Source organism: Ascaphus truei, chromosome 1, assembly GCF_040206685.1.
Source record: "Ascaphus truei isolate aAscTru1 chromosome 1, aAscTru1.hap1, whole genome shotgun sequence".
NCBI lineage: Eukaryota > Metazoa > Chordata > Amphibia > Anura > Ascaphidae > Ascaphus > Ascaphus truei.
In genome coordinates, this window is record NC_134483.1 from 541903995 (window position 1) to 541927888 (window position 23894).

Sequence of the window (23894 nt, forward strand, 5' to 3'; positions counted from 1 at the left end):
TTTATCTCACTGGGAGTCAAACTTCTGCTTGCATAGGCCACTGGGCTCAGGCGGAGGCTGTGCAGGGCTCTTCGTATCTCCTTGCCTTTTTGGTATGTTCATTTTTCGGTTCCGGATCCTTCTGGATCCGCAGAGTATCAGGCTATTTGTAAACCTATCTCGGAGGGAAGACAAGTGATTAAAACTTTCATGTTTGACTGACGTGCTCGATCAACTGCATTACAATTTATTTATAACAAGGGGGAACAACCTCATTAGGGGGGGGGGGGAACCTGGCTACATTATTATTCTGTTCTACATATAGTAAACTGTTTATACATATACTGGTGTAAGTGGTTACTGTATATGGGTCCTGTGTCAGGGGTTTTTCTACACTCTAGAATCCTGCACAGGTGGAGGCGCTGTAAGTACGTTCCAGGATACACCCCAGGCTCCCAACAGCGGAGGCACAGGCCTCCTGTGAGCCTGGCATTGCTAGTTATGATACAAGGAGTTATAACACAGTTAGATGGAAAAGCACGAGTGGAAATGGAGTTCCTGCCCCGGGGAGCTCACTATCTACACGGCTGCCATTTTATTCTCTCCCAATAATAAATATAATTGTATATAGTCTTAATATGATACTCAACACTGATATATAATGATGTGCTAAAATTAGAGTGAGATGGGAGATTTGGGCAGTTTTATGGACAATATGCCCAGTAATGAATGTAAAATGAGAGGTGGCATGTAAATAATGCACGGCTCATTTGTGGGTGTACCAACATGGCGACGCCCGACAATCAACAACGGAATTACAGATAACAAACCAATAGGGGAGCGAGAGAAGACGCCGCCGACCAATCAGCCTGTTCTTTCAGCCGCAGCGCGCGACCCAGTAGTAGTATCTCTATGGTATCCGCGCTGTAGCCGCGCCCACTGGCAGTTGGCCGTTTAGTAGTTGAGCTCAGCCGGGAACGTTCCGGAAGGTTCGCCGCGGTGCATTGTGGGAGTAGCTGCCGGCTCGAAAAGGAAGAGACGCCAAGATGATGGTGAGTGAGCGCTCGTTCCTCTTCCATCCGTCGCCATCCTCCCCGCCGCTGCCCCGCGGGGTCACCAAGCGGGCTGTGGCCGGGCCCCCGGATTCTCCGCTCTCCGTCCCGCCCGGTATGGCGTGGATCCGGCCGCACGCCGGGAGTGGAGGGGGGCGGACATGTGTGGCCGGGCCTGGCAATGATTATACCCGCCTCCCACCCAGGCCGCGGCCCGCTCTGTCCCAGCCCGGGTACCTGTCCTTATAACGGGGCCGCGCTATGACAGGGTCACCGCCTGGCACGCGCAGGCCTGTATGGCCATGCATGTTATATATGTATATCTGTACTTGTAGGGTGTGCGCGGTGCTGTACAGGAGCGGTAATGGGGTGCGGGGAGTGATACACAGCATAGGAATCCCTGCCCCGGAGAGCTGACACTCTAACTGCAACACACACACAGCATAGGAATCCCTGCCCCGGAGAGCTGACACTCTAACTGCAACACACACACAGTATAGGAATCCCTGCCCCGGAGAGCTGACACTCTAACTGCAACACACACACAGCATAGGAATCCCTGCCCCGGAGAGCTGACACTCTAACTGCAAGACACACACACACAGCATAGGAATCCCTGCCCCGGAGAGCTGACACTCATACTGCAACACACACACAGCATAGGAATCCCTGCCCCGGAGAGCTGACACTCTAACTGCAACACACACAGCATAGGAATCCCTGCCCCGGAGAGCTGACACTCATACTGCAACACACACAGCATAGGAATCCCTGCCCCGGAGAGCTGACACTCATACTGCAACACACACAGCATAGGAATCCCTGCCCCGGAGAGCTGACACTCTAACTGCAACACACACACACAGCATAGGAATCCCTGCCCCGGAGAGCTGACACTCTAACTGCAACACACACAGCATAGGAATCCCTGCCCCGGAGAGCTGACACTCTAACTGCAACACACACAGCATAGGAATCCCTGCCCCGGAGAGCTGACACTCTAACTGCAACACACACACACAGCATAGGAATCCCTGCCCCGGAGAGCTGACACTCTAACTGCAACACACACACACAGCATAGGAATCCCTGCCCCGGAGAGCTGACACTCCAACTGCAACACACACAGCATAGGAATCCCTGCCCCGGAGAGCTGACACTCATACTGCAACACACACACACAGCATAGGAATCCCTGCCCCGGAGAGCTGACACTCCAACTGCAACACACACACAGCATAGGAATCCCTGCCCCGGAGAGCTGACACTCATACTGCAACACACACAGCATAGGAATCCCTGCCCCGGAGAGCTGACACTCATACTGCAACACACACACAGCATAGGAATCCCTGCCCCGGAGAGCTGACACTCATACTGCAACACACACACGCAGCATAGGAATCCCTTCCCCGGAGAGCTGACACTCTAACTGCAACACACACACACACAGCATAGGAATCCCTGCCCCGGAGAGCTGACACTCATACTGCAACACACACACACAGCATAGGAATCCCTGCCCCGGAGAGCTGACACTCTAACTGCAACACACACACACACAGCATAGGAATCCCTGCCCCGGAGAGCTGACACTCTAACTGCAACACACAGCATAGGAATCCCTGCCCCGGAGAGCTGACACTCCAACTGCAACACACAGCATAGGAATCCCTGCCCTGGAGAGCTGACACTCTAACTGCAACACACACACACACAGCATAGGAATCCCTGCCCCGGAGAGCTGACACTCCAACTGCAACACACACACACAGCATAGGAATCCCTGCCCCGGAGAGCTGACACTCATACTGCAACACACACACAGCATAGGAATCCCTGCCCCGGAGAGCTGACACTCATACTGCAACACACACGCAGCATAGGAATCCCTGCCCCGGAGAGCTGATACTCTAACTGCAACACACACGCAGCATAGGAATCCCTGCCCCGGAGAGCTGACACTCATACTGCAACACACACACAGCATAGGAATCCCTGCCCCGGAGAGCTGACACTCTAACTGCAACACACAGCATAGGAATCCCTGCCCCGGAGAGCTGACACTCATACTGCAACACACAGCATAGGAATCCCTGCCCCGGAGAGCTGACACTCTAACTGCAACACAGTCAGCATAGGAATCCCTGCCCCGGAGAGCTGACACTCTAACTGCAACACACACAGCATAGGAATCCCTGCCCCGGAGAGCTGACACTCTAACTGCAACACACACAGCATAGGAATCCCTGTCCCGGAGAGCTGACACTCTAACTGCAACACACACACAGCATAGGGAACCCTGCCCCGGAGAGCTGACACTCATACTGCATCACACACGCAGCATAGGAATCCCTGCCCCGGAGAGCTGACACTAATACTGCAACACACACGCAGCATAGGAATCCCTGCCCCGGAGAGCTGACACTCATACTGCAACACACACACGGCATAGGAATCCCTGCCCCGGAGAGCTGACACTCATACTGCAACACACACAGCATAGGAATCCCTGCCCCGGAGAGCTGACACTCATACTGCAACACACACGCAGCATAGGAATCCCTGCCCCGGAGAGCTGACACTCATACTGCAACACACACACACAGCATAGGAATCCCTGCCCCGGAGAGCTGACACTCTAAAACAGCAACACACAGCATAGGAATCCCTTCCCCGGAGAGCTGACACTCATACTGCAACACGCACAGCATAGGAATCCCTTCCCTGGAGAGCTGACACTCTAACTGCAACACACACAGCATAGGAATCCCTGCCCCGGAGAGCTGACACTCATACTGCATCACACACGCAGCATAGGAATCCCTGCCCCGGAGAGCTGACACTCATACTGCAACACACACACACACACAGCATAGGAATCCCTGCCCCGGAGAGCTGACACTCTAACTGCAACACACAGCATAGGAATCCCTGCCCCGGAGAGCTGACACTCTAACTGCAACACACACAGCATAGGAATCCCTGCCCCGGAGAGCTGACACTCATACTGCATCACACACGCAGCATAGGAATCCCTGCCCCGGAGAGCTGACACTCATACTGCAACACACACAGCATAGGAATCCCTGCCCCGGAGAGCTGACACTCATACTGCAACACACACACAGCATAGGAATCCCTGCCCCGGAGAGCTGACACTCATACTGCAACACACACAGCATAGGAATCCCTGCCCCGGAGAGCTGACACTCATACTGCAACACACACACAGCATAGGAATCCCTGCCCCGGAGAGCTGACACTCATACTGCAACACACACGCAGCATAGGAATCCCTGCCCCGGAGAGCTGATACTCATACTGCAACACACACACAGCATAGGAATCCCTGCCCCGGAGAGCTGACACTCTAACTGCAACACACAGCATAGGAATCCCTGCCCCGGAGAGCTGACACTCATACTGCAACACACACGCAGCATAGGAATCCCTGCCCCGGAGAGCTGACACTCATACTGCAACACACACACAGCATAGGAATCCCTGCCCCGGAGAGCTGACACTCTAACTGCAACACACGCAGCATAGGAATCCCTGCCCCGGAGAGCTGACACTCATACTGCAACACACGCAGCATAGGAATCCCTGCCCCGGAGAGCTGACACTCATACTGCAACACACACACAGCATAGGAATCCCTGCCCCGGAGAGCTGACACTCATACTGCATCACACACAGCATAGGAATCCCTGCCCCGGAGAGCTGACACTCTAACTGCAACACACACACACAGCATAGGAATCCCTGCCCCGGAGAGCTGACACTCATACTGCAACACACACAGCATAGGAATCCCTGCCCCGGAGAGCTGATACTCTAACTGCAACACACACACACAGCATAGGAATCCCTGCCCCGGAGAGCTGACACTCTAACTGCAACACACACAGCATAGGAATCCCTGCCCCGGAGAGCTGACACTCATACTGCAACACACACACACAGCATAGGAATCCCTGCCCCGGAGAGCTGACACTCATACTGCAACACACACACAGCATAGGAATCCCTGCCCCGGAGAGCTGACACTAACTGCAACACACAGCATAGGAATCCCTGCCCCGGAGAGCTGACACTCTAACTGCAACACACACACACAGCATAGGAATCCCTGCCCCGGAGAGCTGACACTCATACTGCAACACACACAGCATAGGAATCCCTGCCCCGGAGAGCTGATACTCTAACTGCAACACACACACACAGCATAGGAATCCCTGCCCCGGAGAGCTGACACTCTAACTGCAACACACACAGCATAGGAATCCCTGCCCCGGAGAGCTGACACTCATACTGCAACACACACACACAGCATAGGAATCCCTGCCCCGGAGAGCTGACACTCTAACTGCAACACACACAGCATAGGAATCCCTGCCCCGGAGAGCTGACACTCATACTGCAACACACACACACAGCATAGGAATCCCTGCCCCGGAGAGCTGACACTCATACTGCAACACACACACAGCATAGGAATCCCTGCCCCGGAGAGCTGACACTAACTGCAACACACAGCATAGGAATCCCTGCCCCGGAGAGCTGACACTCTAAGTGCTATAACACCGCACTGCCCCGTCTCTGTTCTGAGACTCACAAGGAGCAGTCCCCCCCCCCCCCCCCCCCCCCCCCCCGGGTGTGTCCTGTCACCCTAAATCCCCCCCTCTCCCAAGGTCCTTGGGGTCAGCAGGATGGGAACACATGGCTGGCTCCTTTATACCTTTTATTGGGGTTACCCCCTTATAGAAAACAATTCAAATGTTTGCGTTATAAAGTGACACTAAAGTTCATGGTGTGCGAGAAGGGACAAAACGCCTCCACCATCCTGTGTACAGCAAATACTGACCCCACTTGTGAACACACACATACACCCCCCCCCCCCCCCCCCCCACCTCGGGCCCCTGCAGCCCTGCCCTTCCCCATTTATAAAGGGAAATAACCAGTACAAGAAGAGCTTCCCATGCTGTGAATGTAAAGCAGAATCCCACGTGCAGTGGGAATACCTTGTTGATGTGAGACACTTGGCCATATCCCACTCATACATGTACCCACTGCATGTTTCCATCCTTAATGCTTTGTGTGCGCTTCAGGAGAAAGGTTACCCCACCCCCGCCTACTATTCCAAACTCCTATCCTTGTACGAGTACACCTGCACTTTCCTTGGCGTGCTTATTCTGTCACATACCATATATATGCTGAGAGCTTTTATACAAAATAACTGCGGTACCCACTTGGGCTTGTCTGGGTCTGTTCATCTTTGTACATTGTGTGTGTGTGTGTGTGTGTGTGTGTGTATCTACCGTGCGGGAATTTGGGTATTGTATAGGGCTGATGGAGCCGTTTCATTGCCATCCCACTTATTGCTTGGGATGAACATTCTTCTATTGTTTGATTTGGTTCTTCGCATGTTGGTTAAGTCGTATAAATCGCTGCTAAGAACAGGCCCTGAACTCTGGTTAGCGCCTGGCGGGATATGTCTTGCCGCTTTATTGAACCGTCACCCTATTGCTTAAAATAATGTGCTTATTTTTTAACGCTTGGGGAAAATGGCAAGTTATATCTGCGCTCATGCTATTGTCCTGAGAAAGTGCTTTATGTACAGCACTTGGATTTGGAAACTCCTCTAACCGTTATGTTATCTAACAGGAAGGAGCGGCTCAGTGAGAAAGAAACACTGACTGATAACAATGACACTGACTTTGCATCAGGGGAACCTGGTTCAATTCCCGGTGTCAGCTCCTTGAACAAGTCACTTTATCTCCCTGTGCCTCAGGCACCAAAAACATGTTGTAAGCTCCACGGGACAGAGACTGTGTCTGTAACATTGCTATATGCTGCATACCGTGCACTATGCTGTCATTGTGATGCGCTGAGTCCCATTAGGAGAAAAGAGCTATACTGTATGAAATAAAGTTTATTATTATTAATAAAGGCAGTGATCCACAACCGGGGTAAGACTTAGGCTAAGGCCCCGCTCCCAGAGTCAGCGCGCCCGCACTGCATACAGGCGGTGCGCTGACATACACAGACCGTGATATGCGGTCTGTAGGGAGCGGGAGGTGGAGGCTTGACAGGGAGGGGGGGCGTGGCTTGAGCGGAGGGACCCGCTACTCTTCCCCCCCCCCCCCTCCCTCCACGGCTCGGTCTGGAGAAGGTAAGTAATGAGCAACACGCAGGCACTCATACACACACGCGCGCGCGCACACACGCAGGCACTCATACACACGCGCGCACACACAGACAGACAGACAGAGGCAGGCACTCACGCACTCAGGCACACACACACAGACAGGCACTAACGCACTCAGGCACACTCATACACTCCTCCCCGCTCCCCGAAGCCTCTCCTCCTCCCGCAGCCTCCCCTCCCCATTGGCTCACAGCCACACCACGTGACGCGTCAACGCTAGGAAACACCATTCTCTTGTGTCTCCTAGCGGCTGACGCGCCACAGCGTGTAGTGCGTTGTGCCGGCAGGGGGGACCGGGACCGGCTCGGTGGGGATTCCCCTGCTGGTGGGGAACTCGCGACATGGCCGCCCGCGCCAACGAGCGCAGCGGGACCGAGGCCTTAGACACGAGTTACACAGCAAAAGCCAAGATTGAGCCTGGGTGTTGGAGCAGGCGAAACACCACAGGACACTCTCACCGCACACTGCTAGATTGGTCTGTATAGCTACATTTTCCCTGAGCATTTTATGCTGTTGGCCATTAACCACTAGTATACCCTTTGTACTTAGGTTTCTTTGCTCCATATGTAGCTTTCTGGACTGGTTGCTGGATCTCTACAGGATCACAGCGCCTGGGGAACAGGAGTAATAACTTGGGAAACTTTCGCCAATATATTATAGGATTGGTCTGTACAGCTACATTTTCTCTAGCATTTTATGCCATTGCTGTTGGCCATTGATTTCTGATATACCCACTGCACCAGGCTCTTTTGCCTTATATGTAGCTTCCAGGGCTGATTGCTGCTTCTCTACAGGGTTACCTGAGGACTCTTGTACTTTGGACTTGTGTTATTCCTTGTGTGGATACTTCATGAATCGTTGCTCCTTTTTATGGTGTATTTTGGGGAGTTTGGTACAGGGCAGAGGGAAGTACCATTTGATACAGCTTATCTTTTGGGAACGGGCCTGAAGAAGGGGTTTAGACCCCGAACCGTTGCCGCCCCCCCTTCCCCTGTACTTCTTTTACGTTTGTTCATTACCCATCCCTCCCTTGTTGTTGCATTGTGTTTTTCATTCACTTTGTGTTGTGTTCATTAAACCCTTTTTGGTTCACTGCTCCCCTCCTTTTCTTTTTTGTGTGCTGGGAACAATTGTTTTTTTATATTGTTACTTGGGAGGAATTGGGGTCCTCCTTGTTCCACATTGCACCTACTATTCCATTTACCCTTTTGCGTGCTGTCTAATTTTTGTTCGTTGTAAAGTGAGTCCCATGTTAATCAGTGGCGGTGAGCGTTGGATAACGCATTCAGGCGTCGGATAACGGCCCTTATGGTTGCATTGTAAAGTGTTGGAAATGCCATTCGTTGTAAAGTAAAACGTTGGATAGCGAGGACTACCTGTAACCAACATATTTCCATTTATGGTCCTAACTAGGGGAAGAACAATTCAGATGGCAAATTGTAGCAATCACACATGCGAACGGCAGCCTGAGTTTATCGTCTAATGTCCGCGTAGGACTGTCACCGGTGACTTCATTTGGTGTAGCGGGGTCACTTTTTACTTTGTAAAGCGGAACAGCCGACGGGGGAAAAAAAGGTTAAAAAGCGCGTCCCAACCTGGGGAGGATTTTATAAGGGAGACAGGAGGGACATATATATATACACTGGAAGTACAGAAAGTGGCAGATAAATACTTACAAAGAGAAACAACTGAATTGTGGTAGGATAACACCAGTGTGTATGTAATGGTCCCTCTGGCATCCCCAGGGAGATGTGACACTCCTCGTACGTCGTGCTTTGTACAAAGAGGCACAGTTCAAGGAGTGGCTGCAAAATCCTCAAATATGTTGGACTGGGGCAGTAGCTTCTTGATTCATTGGCCTTCCTACCCCTGGACAGCATGTGCGGGTATTGTTTCATTGCCTCTGTTGGTAAGATGGTGGGTTACAGGATCTCCATTGCTTACTAGTCTTCTCTTTTGCAGCCCACACCAGTTATCCTGCTGAAAGAGGGCACCGACACCTCACAGGGGGTCCCTCAACTCATGAGCAACATCAACGCCTGCCAGGTGGTTGCTGAGGCCGTGCGTACGACCCTGGGCCCGCGGGGCATGGATAAGCTGATTGTTGATGACAGAGGTGAGTAAGTGGCGCTGTTCTCGGCTGCAGACATGCTTTGTACGGGATACTCCCTGCTCTGGGGCACATGGTATTTTTTAAACATTTACCCCCAGTTTGCATGGAATGAGCATTCATTGTGGGCAATGTGTATTGCCTGTATCTTCTCCAACATACGGCAAGAAGGGTTGTAGTGAAGCAGTGAGGGGGTTAAAGGAGCAAAATGTGTGGCGTCTTATGGGGTAAAAACACCATTCTGTTGTATTAGATAATGGTGACTTCTCTTTTTTAAACTCAACTCTTAATGCCATTTTTAATGAGTTTTAATATGAGCATCCTTTTATTTCTATAGCGGGTTTAGCCCACCTCCCCAGCAGTGTAAGATCTTTGTCACACTTTCCTGTTTGTTATATTGCCGCCAATATTCCCAGCAGCTTGAGCTGCAAACTTTAACAATAGATACGGTTACCTTAGTAATATCAGGATACATTGTAGCTGCTGAGTTACACTGACCTGAATGATTGATGAAAACTAAAAGGCGGCCATTCAGTTAGGCACACGATCAGGATTTTTACAGATTTATAACAGGAGAACCAAACGATTGCCTGCTTAGGTAAGAATGCACACATCGTCACGCGCTTTACATATAAACATGAGAGGGAAGGCAGTATTGCTGCCTTTTTAAGTAGGCAGAAAACTGCTACTGGGAACTCACCAGAACTCCCCTTTTAGGCAGGCGATTGGTTTTACTTTGTCACTCGCATTGCTACCACCACCAATATATTTAGTTACAAATAGTTCACCGTAAAGCAGCTGTCCAAGCTGCTGGGTTCCCCCCCCCCTTTAATATGTGCATCAGTACAATCACACAATAAGTGATTAGCGAAGCTGCCGATCGATCCGTTCTCTTGTGATCGATCAGCGAAGATTCTGCTCGTGGGTTCACTAAATGGCTGTCAGTGCAGCAGAAGAGGCCCAAAGATGCAAAGTTCTGTGGGGAAGATCATGTGACCAGTCAGTCACTAGATACAATCAGTGCTCTGCTAGAGAGGGAAGGGCTCAAAAAGGGGCCTGTCAGAGCCTGTTTCAGAAGGGGAAGGGGATGTGACTTTGTAAATGGTTGCTATAGACACAAATGCTGGTTACATTATAATATATTAAAAATGTCATTCAGAGTTGCTTAAAAAACAAATGCTACAAGTATTTTCTCATAGTACAGAACTGATTTATTTAAAAACACATGTAGGACATTGCTTGGTCTGCAGCTTTAAGAGCTACATTGAGATGTATTTCCTGGGATACAATGCAGACTTGTTGGGTCCTTCCCCCCCAAACACCCCCCCCTCCCCCCCCACCAACAGGTCAGGTTTTCAGGATATCCCAGCTTCAGCACAGGTGGCTCATCAGAGGCTCTTTAACTGAGCCACCTGTGCTGAGCAGGATTTGAGCTGAGCGCCCCTGCTCTATGGTTCCATGAAAGTCACTAGCCATGATTAACTGATCTTCTGGTTCATAATGGCTATGGCTATGCAAAAGGCATTATGGGTCATGCAGCATCATATGACCAGTTGTATTATATGCTGAACGCATTGACCATTTTATCAACACATTATAGTGCGCAAGGTCCTGGAAAAGTTAATTTTACCAAGAAGAGAATCAAAGTTCAGTCCGTATTTTTAAGCTAAACATGGCTCGGGGAGGAAGACCTTTTATCTACTTCATGTGTTCCCCCAGGAAAAGCCACCATCTCAAACGATGGCGCCACCATCTTGAAACTCCTGGACGTAGTGCATCCTGCGGCAAAGACCCTGGTGGACATCGCCAAGTCTCAGGATGCAGAGGTAAGATGAGCCTTGAACACCTCAAACCAGGAGCCTACAGCTTTCTGAGGAACAGCATGAACAAATAGTGCTGTTACTGCAGCCTTTCCTTTGGGATACCGGAGCAGGGGGCGCAATATTCTCTGGGGGGGGGATGGGTGGAGCAGCGCTTACAGAGACCCCGCGCTCTTCCCCGCAACATTTAAATAAAATGCCGGAGCAGCGTGAGACATCTGTAACGGCCTTTTACCTGCTCTCCGGCGGCTTATGGCAACATGTCGCCAGGACGCCGTGGCGTCAAGTGGAAAATTACGTGATGCCGAATTATGCTGTACTAGAGGATGGCGCTCGGGAACTATGGAGAACGTTTTCTGGCTATAGGGCGTTATATTTAAGGAGGTATTTTATCTTACGGGTCATACTGACCAGCACAGAGCTGTAACATTGTGTCTCGCTTGTTGGGCCTCGGGCCGCGCTGATCCACGCTCCTGCTCTGTCTCGCCTGCTCAAACTGGAGCTTTTTTGTGTCCTGGCAGTGAGCGCGCTTTGGGGGCGGGGCTAGTCTCTCCATCCCATTGGATGTGAGCGGTCACGTGACCGCTCCTCCGCTTCCCTGAGTGGCAAATTTAAAATTTGCCTGTCTGCTCAGAATTTCTCAGCCTCCGCACGCATGCGGAAGCAGCTGCTAAAGCCGCGCTGATGACAGATGCAGGGGGTAAGTGCATCTGCTCAGCACGGCCTACGGTACTATGTCCCAGGCCTTGGGTCACGCGCCCCAGTGACCTGTTTGGTTTTATTTTGCTTAGTGCTTTCAGTTTTATTCTGAAGGAGCGGCTCAGCGGGGGAACCTGGTTCAATTCCCGGTGTCCGCTGCTTGTGACCTTGGACAAGTCACTTTATCTCCCTGTGCCTCGGGCACCAAAAACACAGATTGTGAGCTCACCTGTGCAGGGACCTGTGCCTGCAAAATATATCTGTAAAGCGCTACGTAAAACTAGCAGCGCTATACAAGAACATGCTATTATTATTATTCAGGTATTGTCTGGTAATCGGATCCATAGAATAACAGCGTGGGGGACACACATTTATTTCTCATTATCATTACTGTTTTTTTAGAGATGTTTCTGTTCTAACACGTGATCCATGTTTATGGCTTTTTTAAATATCTGTTTTAAATGTTTGAGTTAACAAAGTAGGGCTTTCTCATTTAATGGGTTCGTTAAGGGAAATAAAAAAAAAACGTAATGTTCTTGAGCTGTAGTAAAGGGCTGTTAATACGAGCTATGTGGTAAAATGTGTATATTGAGAGAGAGTAACGGATTACGTAATGATATTTAAGTGCAGATTTAACGACCTTTTGTGCGACATTGTTCTACTCCTTTGTACAAGGTGTTGGATAAGCTCCGAAAGGTGTAATCTTCTAAACCCATTCACTGCCAGAAAGGTCCACAAAGCATTTGCCCTCTGGCAGCAAAAGAGTTAATGCAATAACCTAATGATTTGAGGCGACTCCACATGGGACGGAAGCCTAGATAACCCAGGGTTACACATTCAGTTTAAGTACCGCATGAAAGCAGGAGATTGGGCGCGTAGATCAATTCTGCTGCATGGACAGGACAGTAATGTGAAAGCAGCCTTCCATCTTCCCAAAAAATCAAATGCTTCACCTAGGTGGGAATCAGAGGGTGAGTGGGGGGAGGGGTGGGATGTTTCCAGAACCAGCACGGGTTCATTTCACCTCTGGGGACCCCCTGCGTTCTGAGATACCTCTGTGGGTGCTGCTGGGTGAACAATATGAACCATATGAAGAAACAGTAGCACCTACGGAGGTGTCTCGGGATGTGGATGGTACCTGAAGCTGATATAAGCGCGCTTCAGCTCCCACGGTCCCATAATAAGGAAAAACCCCGTGGTTAGAACTGCAGCTTTCATGAGATGGGAAACGCTGCCTGAATTGGAGTTCTATTCTTGCTGAAGCCGTGTGCCGCTGTTTTCCAGGTGGGAGACGGCACCACCTCTGTGACTCTGCTTGCTGCGGAGTTCCTGAAACAGGTGAAGTCCTACGTGGAGGAAGGGCTGCATCCTCAGATCATCATCCGGGCTTTCCGTACCGCCACCCATCTGGTAAGGCTGCGGCTGTGCCGAGCAATAACACACTGCCATCCTGCGCTGCAGCTTCACAGCCTGGCGCGTGTCCCAAGATTTATTCACATGGGGCAGTTTTCCCGCTGGCTTTAATCACTATGTCCTGAGGCATAACCGTTTAATACACAGAGCCTCAATCTTTGTGAGTAAATCATATGCTACTCCCATACAGCCGTTGTATGGCTGCGTAGAGGTACTGGTGTATGGAACATGACTGCATTATGCGTGTACATATTGATCAACCAGCAGGGAAAGATGTCACCATTTTTGTTTTTGTGGTTGAAAGGTGAATAAGATATTTTATGTGGCGATGAAAACATTGTCTATGAAGGCGGATTCCCGTTTAATTTGGCGAGGAGGCCTAGGAAATCTTTAAAGATCTGAATTATAACTGCACTCATAAGTCTAGTGGTGCGATGGATGTGTTCAGCTGATTATTCATGTATGTCATGCAGCCATCTCGAACAAGATAGTCTGTGTGTAAGTGCGGGTAGATTTGTATTAATGTGTCTGGTATGTGCTTGAACATATGTGGGAAATATTGACTCTTCTTTCTCCATTAACAGGCAGTCAGTAAGATAAAAGAAATTGCAGTCACTGTGAAGAAAGAGGACAAAAAGTAAGATTGCTTCTCTTATAAGTAGTCATTGGTCAGGCTGAGGCATAGAAAGGACCATTACCGTGCCTGGTATGCTCCTTAACACTTATCCACTAAGGCAGGGGCAGCCAACTCCAGACCTCAAGGGCCACCAACAGGCCGGGTATTCAGGATATCGCTGCTTCAGCACAGGTGGCTCAGTCTTCGACTGATCCAGTGATTGTGGCGCCTGTGCTGAAGCAGGGATATCCTGGACCTGAGCAGTTGGTGGCCCTTGAGGACTGGAGTGGGCCACTCCTGCACTAAAGGCTTTCGGTCCCCCAGCTTTCCTCCCGTCGGCTTCAGTGTATGACCATCCGTTCTGGCATGTCTTAGACATGCAATGTGCCACGGGTCAGTACTAGCAGGTACTGCTTGTGCTGGGAGCTCTGGGCCAAGGAACCGATCCTCTTGTTATAGGGCAAATATTTAATAGGTAAAAAGAATCCCAAATTCCAGACTTCAAAAATAAAATGAGACGATTTAGTGAAACACAAATAGTTCTACTAATGAACGCGTGGGATTATCGCTGTGTTTTGGGACGCGCCGACATATTCCGCAGCGTGGTACACTGGGGGTTACAGGGATTAGATTATTCCATGCCATGAATATGGCAGACTTCTCCCAAAACACCCCGAACCGTTGGAAAATGTGTCCTGTTAGCAGTATTTCACGGGTTCTACGACTGGTGAAACTTAAATAATACTGTGATCGTTCATTTATGCTGAAATAGGAAAAACTGCCGTCGGCTTCTGTAACTGCGAATGTTTGGGGTGTGAGTTTGCGCAATTTTCTGAGCATTAACACAGAATAATGGTGCAAAATCGCACCTCTCCAAAAGACTGGTTATTTACAACAAGAGCTACACGGCTAGTGGATGAGTTGTTCCTTGGTTAGCACTGCGCGCGCGTGCCGCACACAAGCCTGTAAGGCGCTGGTGCGGCCTATTTTTGTGGCGCGACTGTCGTGTCACATGCGCAGTTCAGCCAATGAGGCCGAACCACTCACGTGACGCCTCCCCGTCGCTGTGGATCTCAGATCGATTGTCCGACAGGCGCGCCTGACGTCACGCGCACCTACTGTGTACAAGGCCTTGGGGAAATGAACTCTTGGAACTAAACGCGAATTGTTTCCTGTCTAGTGAGCAGCGGAGTCTGCTGGAGAAATGTGCAGCCACCGCCCTGAGCTCCAAGCTGATCGCGCTGAAGAAAGACTTCTTTGCTAACATGGTGGTGGACGCAGTCTGCATGCTGGATGATCTGCTTCAGCTCAAAATGATCGGGATCAAGAAGGTCCAGGGTGGAGCGCTGGAGGTGAGCGGGGGGGGGGACTCACAGATCAGCCATGCCTTGTGCGTGTATGTCAGACTAGAGTAGCATATCGTGACAGTAGCTGCCGCTGACACGTGGTGAACGCTCGCACTGCTTGCCGATTCATGTGCCTGCTGTAAGCCACGCTTCTGGTTTTACAGTGGTGTGCTGATCATATTGATGGAAGATACCACATAGATTAAAGGTGAAGGGATAATCTAGTTCAAAACTCCCTTTTAAAGCGGCATTACATGTGTATTTTTTTTGTTTTTATTTATTTATTTTTAATGTGGGTTTGAAGCAGGAGGTCTCTGAAGCTGAACCGCTTTCATATACAGTATCCCCTGCTTCCTTGGGTACTTGCATCTGTAGGTGCTGCCGGTATCCCTGCTCCGTTTAAATGTCCCGCGTCACGTGGGCTGATAGGAAGCTCGCAGGATGCGGGACATTTAATCTGCCATTGTTTGCCCCACCCAGCCGGAGCTGCTACCGGCCCCCCATCCCGAGGCAAGTATCTCCGGGTGCAGGGGTTCCCCGGAGCTGAAATGAATGCGTTTCCGCTCCGCAGACCCCGTGCTTTAATCCTATTACAGATAAGTGCCCCCAGGAGAGCTGCTTTACTGGCAGTCTCCTTGTTTAACACATGGTTAGGCTGCACAGGACTTTGCCCAACGGGTCTCTTTGCCCCCACACGTTGTACTAAACTTCTGGGTTTTTTTCTTCATTTATTCCTTCAGTTATTTGCTGTTCTTGGGAATTGTGACCCATTTAGTTTTTTCATGGTAGTCGGAGAGATTTGGTTTAATCTCACAGAGAAAGTAGCGTTGCCGCCCAAGTAAGGCCGAGTCCACGGTCCCTGCTGGCGTGCTGAGGCGCGCTGAGGCGCAGGGAAAGCGGGTGCTTTCCCTGGCCTTGCGGTTGCTTACCGCAAGCGCTCTCAGCAGCCGTCAGGGGGCGGTCCGAGGGCGGGCGCGTCACTGGCCGGGGGCGGGCCAGTGACGTCACGGAGCTGGTTCGCCCTCATTGGGCGAACCGCTCACGTGACCGGCCTGTCTCGCCGGCAAGCGGGGGAATTTTAAATTCCCCCAAGACCTGCGCTTCCGCAAGCGCGCGTAAGCGCAGGTGAGCCCCTACTAAAGCCGCTCTAATTGCGGCTGTAGGGGCTCAGTGCTGAGCGGGAGCGCGCCTCAGCGCGCTTCCGCCAGCAAGCAAGTAACATGGCCGAGGCCTAATCCATTCCTTGTGCACATTTCCTAATGGGGAGACAGTAACATGTCACTTCTGTGAGTGTCTGCTTCGTTTCTCTGCAGCTTCTTTTTATAAATGTATTTATTTTTTCTTCCGTTTTTCCCCCTCCTTTCAACTGTGTAAAGAAAATGAGCCCAAAATAGTAGCTGAATGTGGCTGCTAAACCTCGCTCACTTAGTGGCGTTATTAGGCTTCAAAGAACCTTATCTGAGACTGAGGTAAAACTCTTCCTAGTCTGCACTTGGTCTCCAGTGCTGTAAATAGCGTGGTTCTGTTCTGAGGGAACCCCTGGTCCCAAGTCTATAAAATACAAGTTCTGCTAGCCGGTTCTTTCATTCTTCCCTGCAGGAGTCTCGCCTGGTGGCCGGAGTCGCCTTCAAGAAAACCTTCTCCTACGCCGGCTTTGAGATGCAGCCCAAAAAGTACGAGTCCCCGAGGATTGCACTTCTGAACATTGAGCTGGAGCTGAAAGCAGAGAAGGATAATGCGGAGGTCCGAGTGAAGAATGTGGAGGTAAGAGATTGTTAGAGAGAGGATGAGACACGCACTCAGTAACAATGGTAATTGAGGTGGGGTACTTAACTGCTGCTGGTGCGCTGGTCCTGGGGAGCTCCCGAAGTCCCAAAATGTTCCAGTACAATGAAGAAGCAGGCACCGTGGTAAAAGATTGGACCTCATTCATCGGATTGCAATGTTTGCAGCACATGGCAAGTTCGGCCCCAGCAGTGTGTGTGTGTGTGTGTGTGTGTGTGTGTGTGTGTGTGTGTGTGTGTCACTGTTCCTATTGCTCCTTTTTAATAAATCGTTGCATTTCTTTATTTCTGATACGTGTTTTTATTGCTGTATATAAAGGTTTGTAACAAGGGATAAAATGAAGAGGCTGTGTACATGTGCACGTATCCCAAATAAATTGTGCTGATATCTAGTCATGTGGTTGGCATACCTTTGGCATCTGACATTGCAGTTAGGAGGATACAGCAGATTTTCGGTAGCTGACTATTGTTAATGATTTCTTTTCATGCTCCTGTTCCTGGTTCTGTTCCTCGCACGCATGGCCCTTCATACCTCTCCCCGGCAAAGGGAGCCGCTCTGGCATTCTTAGGCCCCGGACATGTTTGCTGCGTGCTTGCGGAAGCGTGCTGACGCGCGCTCCCGCTCAGCACTGAGCCCCTACAGCCGCAATTAGAGCGGCTTTAGTAGGGGCTCACCTGCGCTTCCGCGCGCTTGCGGAAGCGCAGGTCTTGGGGGAATTTAAAATTCCCCCGCTTGCCGGCGACACAGGCCGGTCACGTGAGCGGTTCGCCCAATGAGGGCAAACCAGCTCCGCGACGTCACTGGCCCACCCCCGGCCAGTGACGCGCCCGCCCGCCTCCTGACGTCTGTCCCCCTTCTGCCCCGATGTGTGTGTGTGTGTGTCTGTGTATGCATGTGTGTGTCTGTGTATGCATGTGTGTGTCTGTGTATGCGTGTGTGTGTCTTTGTGTATGTATGTGTGTGCGTGTGTATGCGTGTGTGCCTTTGTGTATGCGTGTGTGTGTCTTTGTGTGTGTGCCTTTGTGTATGCATGTGTGTGTGTGCCTTTGTGTATGCGTGTGTGTGTGTGCCTTTGTGTATGCGTGTGTGTGTGCCTTTGTGTGTATGCGTGCGCGTGCGCGTGTGAATATATTTATCAAAGTTGCACAATGTTAATAAATAATTTATTCTCATGTCTTTTTTTTTTAATTTTTAAAATATTATATAATATGCACGCGCACACACACACACACACACACGTTCCCCAGTGACACACACACAGTGATACCCGCCTCCCAAGCGCTTGCTGTCTCCTCTGTAAGGACAGCAAAAAGCTCCTGGTAGAGCTAGCGGCAGCAAGCGAGAGCGAGCAAGCGCCAAACATGGCCAAGGCCTTAGGCTTGGTAGCTTACCAAAGGAAATGCCCCATATACGTAGCATTGTATACCGAATGTTTCAGGCACATGCCCATAGAACTGAAGCTTGGAGGTCGGGACTTGCCCATGGTCACAAGGACATGAAGTGGAGCCCGGTCCAAATATATTGCTGCCACCAGACAGCTGTAGCATACATGGTAGTGGTGTGATCCTAGGAAGCTCCCGGCAGTGAATGGTGTGTAATGGGGCTTTAGCACCCCCTGAGTTGGGTAGGCTTGCGGTGTATTGCTTTGAAGTGGGATGTTGCTGCAGTGAGTGGTGTGTCTCTGTTACAGGACTACCAGGCCATTGTAGACGCCGAGTGGAACATCCTGTACGACAAGCTGGAGAAGATTCACAAGTCTGGGGCCAAAGTGGTCCTGTCCAAGCTGCCTATTGGGGATGTTGCCACTCAGTACTTTGCTGACCGAGACCTGTTCTGTGCTGGCAGAGTCCCTGAGGAGGACCTGAAGAGGACTATGATGGTAGGAGGTCTTCATTGCAAATCCATGCGTATGCCCCAAGCTCCGGCTGCTCTAATTAGCTTTATTAATTCGTATTGAGGAACTGAACCTAATTGCCTCACATTTGATAACATCACCATGAACCAACCATATGCCTTCTTTATTATTATTATTATTATTGGTTTGTGTATCTATTTTTTTATATATATTTTCTAACCATTTATTTTTATGGGGCAGACTGCCTGTATGCTTATAATATGAAATAAAGCGTTTGCATTCAGTGTACCAAACAGCTACACATTTAATTTGTGAATAAGCATACATCAACCGCTAAAAACTGCAACCCATATCCTGAAATCTATACATGGTTTTCCTTTTCCCACTATATGAACTCTGGGAGTTACAAACTCTGCACACATCCCCTCAGAATGTCCTGATATTTCCGGTGGTTGTCTTTCTTTCTGCCTTTCATGTAGCGATGTTTATCCCTCCTGTAATGCGTGGGACTGGGCTCTCGGACCCTATGTTACCAGTGGCCGGGCTATTCACGCTGCTTATTTCTGTCCTGTTTTAGGCTTGCGGCGGCTCTATTCAGACCAGTGTGAACTCCCTAACTGATGATGTGCTGGGTCTATGCGCCCTCTTTGAGGAGACCCAACTGGGAGGGGAGAGGTGAGACTTATCCTTAAAAGCCACGAGCTTATTGAAGCATCTATAATAAATACCACGTTCAGTTACCCTGCTTAGACGTAGAAGAAACGAGATGCACTCTTGTTTTCCGATACGCTCCTCCATGAAAGCATGAAGTGCAGATTTTGGTGCATTGAGGTGTCCTGTGATTGGAGACTGCAGCAATCTGTCTGAGAAATGCATGTTCCTCCCTGACAATTATGTGGCATTTGTTTTTATACTATTCAATGTATTCAGTCTCTATATAGACAATGGTGCCGTTTTGGTCCTGATCTTGGGTTTGATTACACCTGCAGGTACTTGCTCTTGCACCTAATGATCTTGGGCACTGCCATTGAGCCTCCGCTGTGCCACTTAAATCATTGGTTAATTATTTCATTGCTTTCATGTCATTTAGAATTGAGTCTGGGTGGAATTGTAATGCTCTGATATTGGACCGCTCTATAAAAACCAGGTTCTAATTTGCCGTGGCATCACGGAGCGGTTTCTCTTCATACAGGAGAGCAGAGGAGGTGCTCGGTTATTTTACAGACTGCAGCTAAGCGAGGACAATCCCTGAATCTCTTGCTAGTGTTCACACTCTCCCTGGATGTGTAGATTTGCGTTGCTGAGCAGTGTCCCTTCTCTGGTCCCTGCAGGTACAACTTCTTCACTGGCTGCCCAAAGGGGAAGACCTGCACAATCCTACTGAGAGGAGGCTCTGAGCAGTTCATGGAGGAGACCGAGAGATCCCTGCACGACGCTATCATGATCGTGCGGCGAGCAATCAAGGTATCGTAGCCTGGTCTCGGGTACAGCGGCGGCTCCTCTTATTCACTTGTCGAATTATGTAACGGTTTGCAGGCGATTCACATTGCGGGTATTGCTGTTGACATGCAGGGCTGTGTTATTGTAAGGCGTTGAATGGTTTCTCTCTGTAGAATGACTCTGTTGTTGCCGGTGGAGGAGCCATTGAAATGGAGCTGTCCAAGTACCTTCGGGATTACTCCCGGACAATCCCCGGCAAGCAGCAGCTCCTGATCGGTGCCTACGCCAAAGCCCTGGAAATCATCCCTCGTCAGCTCTGTGACAACGCCGGCTTCGATGCCACCAACATCCTGAACAAACTGAGGGCAAAGCACGCCCAGGTGAGTACCACATTATCACAGTGTGGGGCGGCGTTTGTAATGTATATGTTTAAGCAGTGACGGGTATACTGACAGAGACAGGTTTTACAGTACTTCAGGAATCCCAGAAAATTCAGACAGGAAGAACTTACAGAATGGCTTTTTGTCACTTGGATGAATTTGTTCTACACAGGAACCTAAAATTTTGTTTTCTAAAAAAATAAACCCGTGCCTGCTTGGGGTTCTCTCAGGATATAATAGGAAGTTATTCTCAGTAATTTATTCCACTGAGCCACTCGTTCTATCCACATTAGTTACTGGTACACTCCACAATAGGAGCGGTAAAGATTTGTTAGCGCTTTTTAGGAGCAATGTCTGAAAGGGTAGTAGAGGTATGGAACAGAGTTCCAGTAGGTGTGGGGTTCCTTTATTATGTTGGCCACACCTGAGAGAGCCTCATGGTGCCATGCGTTCTATAGCAATATTTGTTTAAAATATTCCTGTTGCTTTGTGTATTTCACGACCTGTAACACATCTACATGTGTGCTATGTACTTGTGTTACGTACGTGTGCTCACGGTAACTGGCTTTATTTCACACCGCAGCCGGATTTTTGGGTTTCCATTCATATAGAGCCCATGGGATCCCCGCATTATTTCCTGTGCTCCAGCCCCTACGAGTGCTGGCAGACGCTTAGCGGGGGTGTCCTTGCGTGGCTCCTGGGCTGCGGGTAGTTTTAAGTGCATGAATGGCGGCTTACTGCTCCGGCGTTGTGACTGGAACATTTTCAGTTATTAATGACTTGTTTTGCATTAATAAAACGAGTTGCTGAATTTGAAATGCTCATTAATTAGCCATTCCGAAGGACTGCACTTTCCTAGCCCATTTGGATTCAGCAGTGTAGAGGTTAACTGAAATGTGAATGCTCTCCGGGTCTCGTAGTATCCAGACACAGGCACTCAAACTTTAAAGTACGTTTTACATTTATTTATAGTGTAAACGGTTTTGGTCCCAGGACCTTTTCCAAGACCGATCGAGAGGACGGGGGGGAAATGTTGGCCTGTTTCTATTCTGTATCTTTACTGAATTTCACGAATGTCTGTATATTAGGGGTGGCCAACTGCAGTCCTCAAGGGCTGCCAACAGGTCAGGTTTTCAGGATATCCCTTAGTCGCAGACTACACCACCTCTGCTGAAGCTGGGATATCCTAAGGACTTGTTGGTGGTCCATGAGGACTATTTGGCTGCCCCTGCTGCATACTATATGTTCTGCGGTTAGCGCAGCGCTGCCAATAATGAATGACGCAGACGCGCTTACGATCTGCTTGTTGGGACTGTTTCAGGGTGGGACATGGTATGGAGTGGACATCAACAACGAAGACATAGCTGATAACTTCGAGGCCTGCGTGTGGGAGCCGGCTGTCGTGAGAATCAATGCACTGACCGCAGCCTCCGAAGCCGCCTGCCTCATCATGTCCGTCGACGAGACCATCAAGAACCCACGTTCCACAGTAGACGCAGCTCCGGCGGGCCGGGGGCGGGGGAGACCACGACACCACTGAGACCCGTGTAATGTCTGAGGCGCAGCGCCAAAGGGCATCAAGGAAACCCCCATTTCACTTGTTCACTTCAGTACGGTTAAAGGAGGAACTGCGGGGGCGGCTCTCAACTCGTGTAACAGCACAGGTTCATCCAACAGCACTGGGTTAATAACATGGCAGGCGTTATAGCCATTGGAACAACATCCGGTAAAGGATCACCTCCCGTCCTTTAGTGCAGCATTGCATGAGTGACCAGAGACATTTATTTAGCCCCACAAAAAAGTACATTGCCATCTTTCAGCACTTCCAGCTTTTCTTTCTCTTTAAACACAGACGCCCCAGTGCACGCCCCCTGTAATAAGGTCGCTTTTCTGTAGTGCCTTCCCTGCTGCCTCAGAACATGCCGAATGCTTCCTGCCTGTTAGAGGAGGAGTTTAATCGCTGGCAGCAGCACTAGTTATTAGGGGAAAGCTAGCGGTGTTTCTATGCACTGTGTACCATAGTCTTACTGCATTTAGAAGCGCGCAGTCATACTTAGTATAGCTTTATTTGCAGCGAAAATGGGTTGTGAACAGGAGATGTGTTTCTTGATGGCACTTGTTGCCCATGAGGAAGCAGAGAGGGGTTTATAGAAATCTGTATCACAATAGTCAATGCCCGGAGCACGGCATCACCTGTACGTTACACTTAAAACCCATGTGTTCCTTAGGTCACCCTCGCAAACTACCTTGTACCAGTCTGAAGGAACGGGGCCGTTTTTGTTACTGTATTTATTTCCTTTGAACAAAAGATATCAAACGATAAATGATGAAATGCACTTCCTGTGTTTTAGTCGGTGTTCCTGTTTTGTTGTCCCCGTGTAAAACATGCAGCGAGATGGTGAACAATAGGTTGCAAGAAACGCAAATTAAAGTTGAAACCTGGTTTGTCTCTTGAATGTTTGGTATTTTTTCAGTGTGAAATATAACTTCACATTCTGGTGAAGATTGAAGAGAAATCAAGGCTGGTATTCTATTTATATGGGGTGGCTAACTCCAGTCCTCAAGGGCCACCAACAGGTCAGGTTTCAGGCTATCCCTGCTTCAGCACAGATGGCTCAGTCTTCCATTGAGCCACCTGTGCTGAAGCAGGGCTATCCTGAAAACCTGTTGGTGGCCCTTGAGGATGAGTTGGCCGCCCCTGGTATAGATCGTGAGTAACCATACAGATGTAAAACTGGTCGGAGATCTTGATTTTCCTTGCACGTCTCGGGTTATTGAAGTCGCATTTCATGCTAATGCACAAGCCTGAAATGACCCTGCTCTGTGGCGATATCGCTCCTGTTTCTTGCAGTCTCTGTTTGAACAGACGCTATAAATTAGTTACACTAACAATGACTTATGACCGCTGGCTGTGAGTTAAATCATTAGATGCCGCATCATCGATGTGTTTGGGAGCCGGACCCCTTGGCAGAGTCGCAAGCTGCTGAGGCAGAAATGAGAAGCACTTCTCTTCCACCTGGGACATGCAGGCACTGGAGAAATGTCCAATGCTGCAGCACTTTCAATGTTCAATACAAGTGTCCAGCTCAGTAGGTTTAGAAAGAGGCCCCGCTATATAACAGGAAAACCATGCTATGTACACAGTTGGTCCTACTCAGTGTCCACTGCCTCACCTGTCCCCTGGT

The 23894-nt window shown here is 49.8% G+C and overlaps 1 protein-coding gene across 1 annotated transcript; it reads left to right on the forward strand.

Annotated features, from left to right (window-relative positions):
- Positions 1 to 878: 878 nt before the first annotated feature.
- Positions 879 to 23165, forward strand: CCT7 (chaperonin containing TCP1 subunit 7). Its single transcript, XM_075573417.1, has 12 exons — positions 879 to 1031; positions 9208 to 9361; positions 11075 to 11181; positions 13159 to 13284; positions 13872 to 13924; positions 15084 to 15255; positions 16849 to 17013; positions 18725 to 18913; positions 19467 to 19564; positions 20221 to 20353; positions 20503 to 20709; positions 22031 to 23165. Exons 1-12 carry the CDS (start codon positions 1026 to 1028, stop codon positions 22247 to 22249), a joined length of 1629 nt encoding a protein of 542 aa, XP_075429532.1. The 5' UTR covers positions 879 to 1025; the 3' UTR covers positions 22250 to 23165.
- Positions 23166 to 23894: the final 729 nt, after the last annotated feature.

Excerpts from the sequence above, each read along its gene's own strand:
- CCT7 (XM_075573417.1), top strand. Across the intron at positions 17,014-18,724 it reads TCCGAGTGAAGAATGTGGAG|GACTACCAGGCCATTGTAGA; the intron begins GTAAGAGATTGT and ends TCTCTGTTACAG. Across the intron at positions 20,710-22,030 it reads TGAGGGCAAAGCACGCCCAG|GGTGGGACATGGTATGGAGT; the intron begins GTGAGTACCACA and ends GGACTGTTTCAG.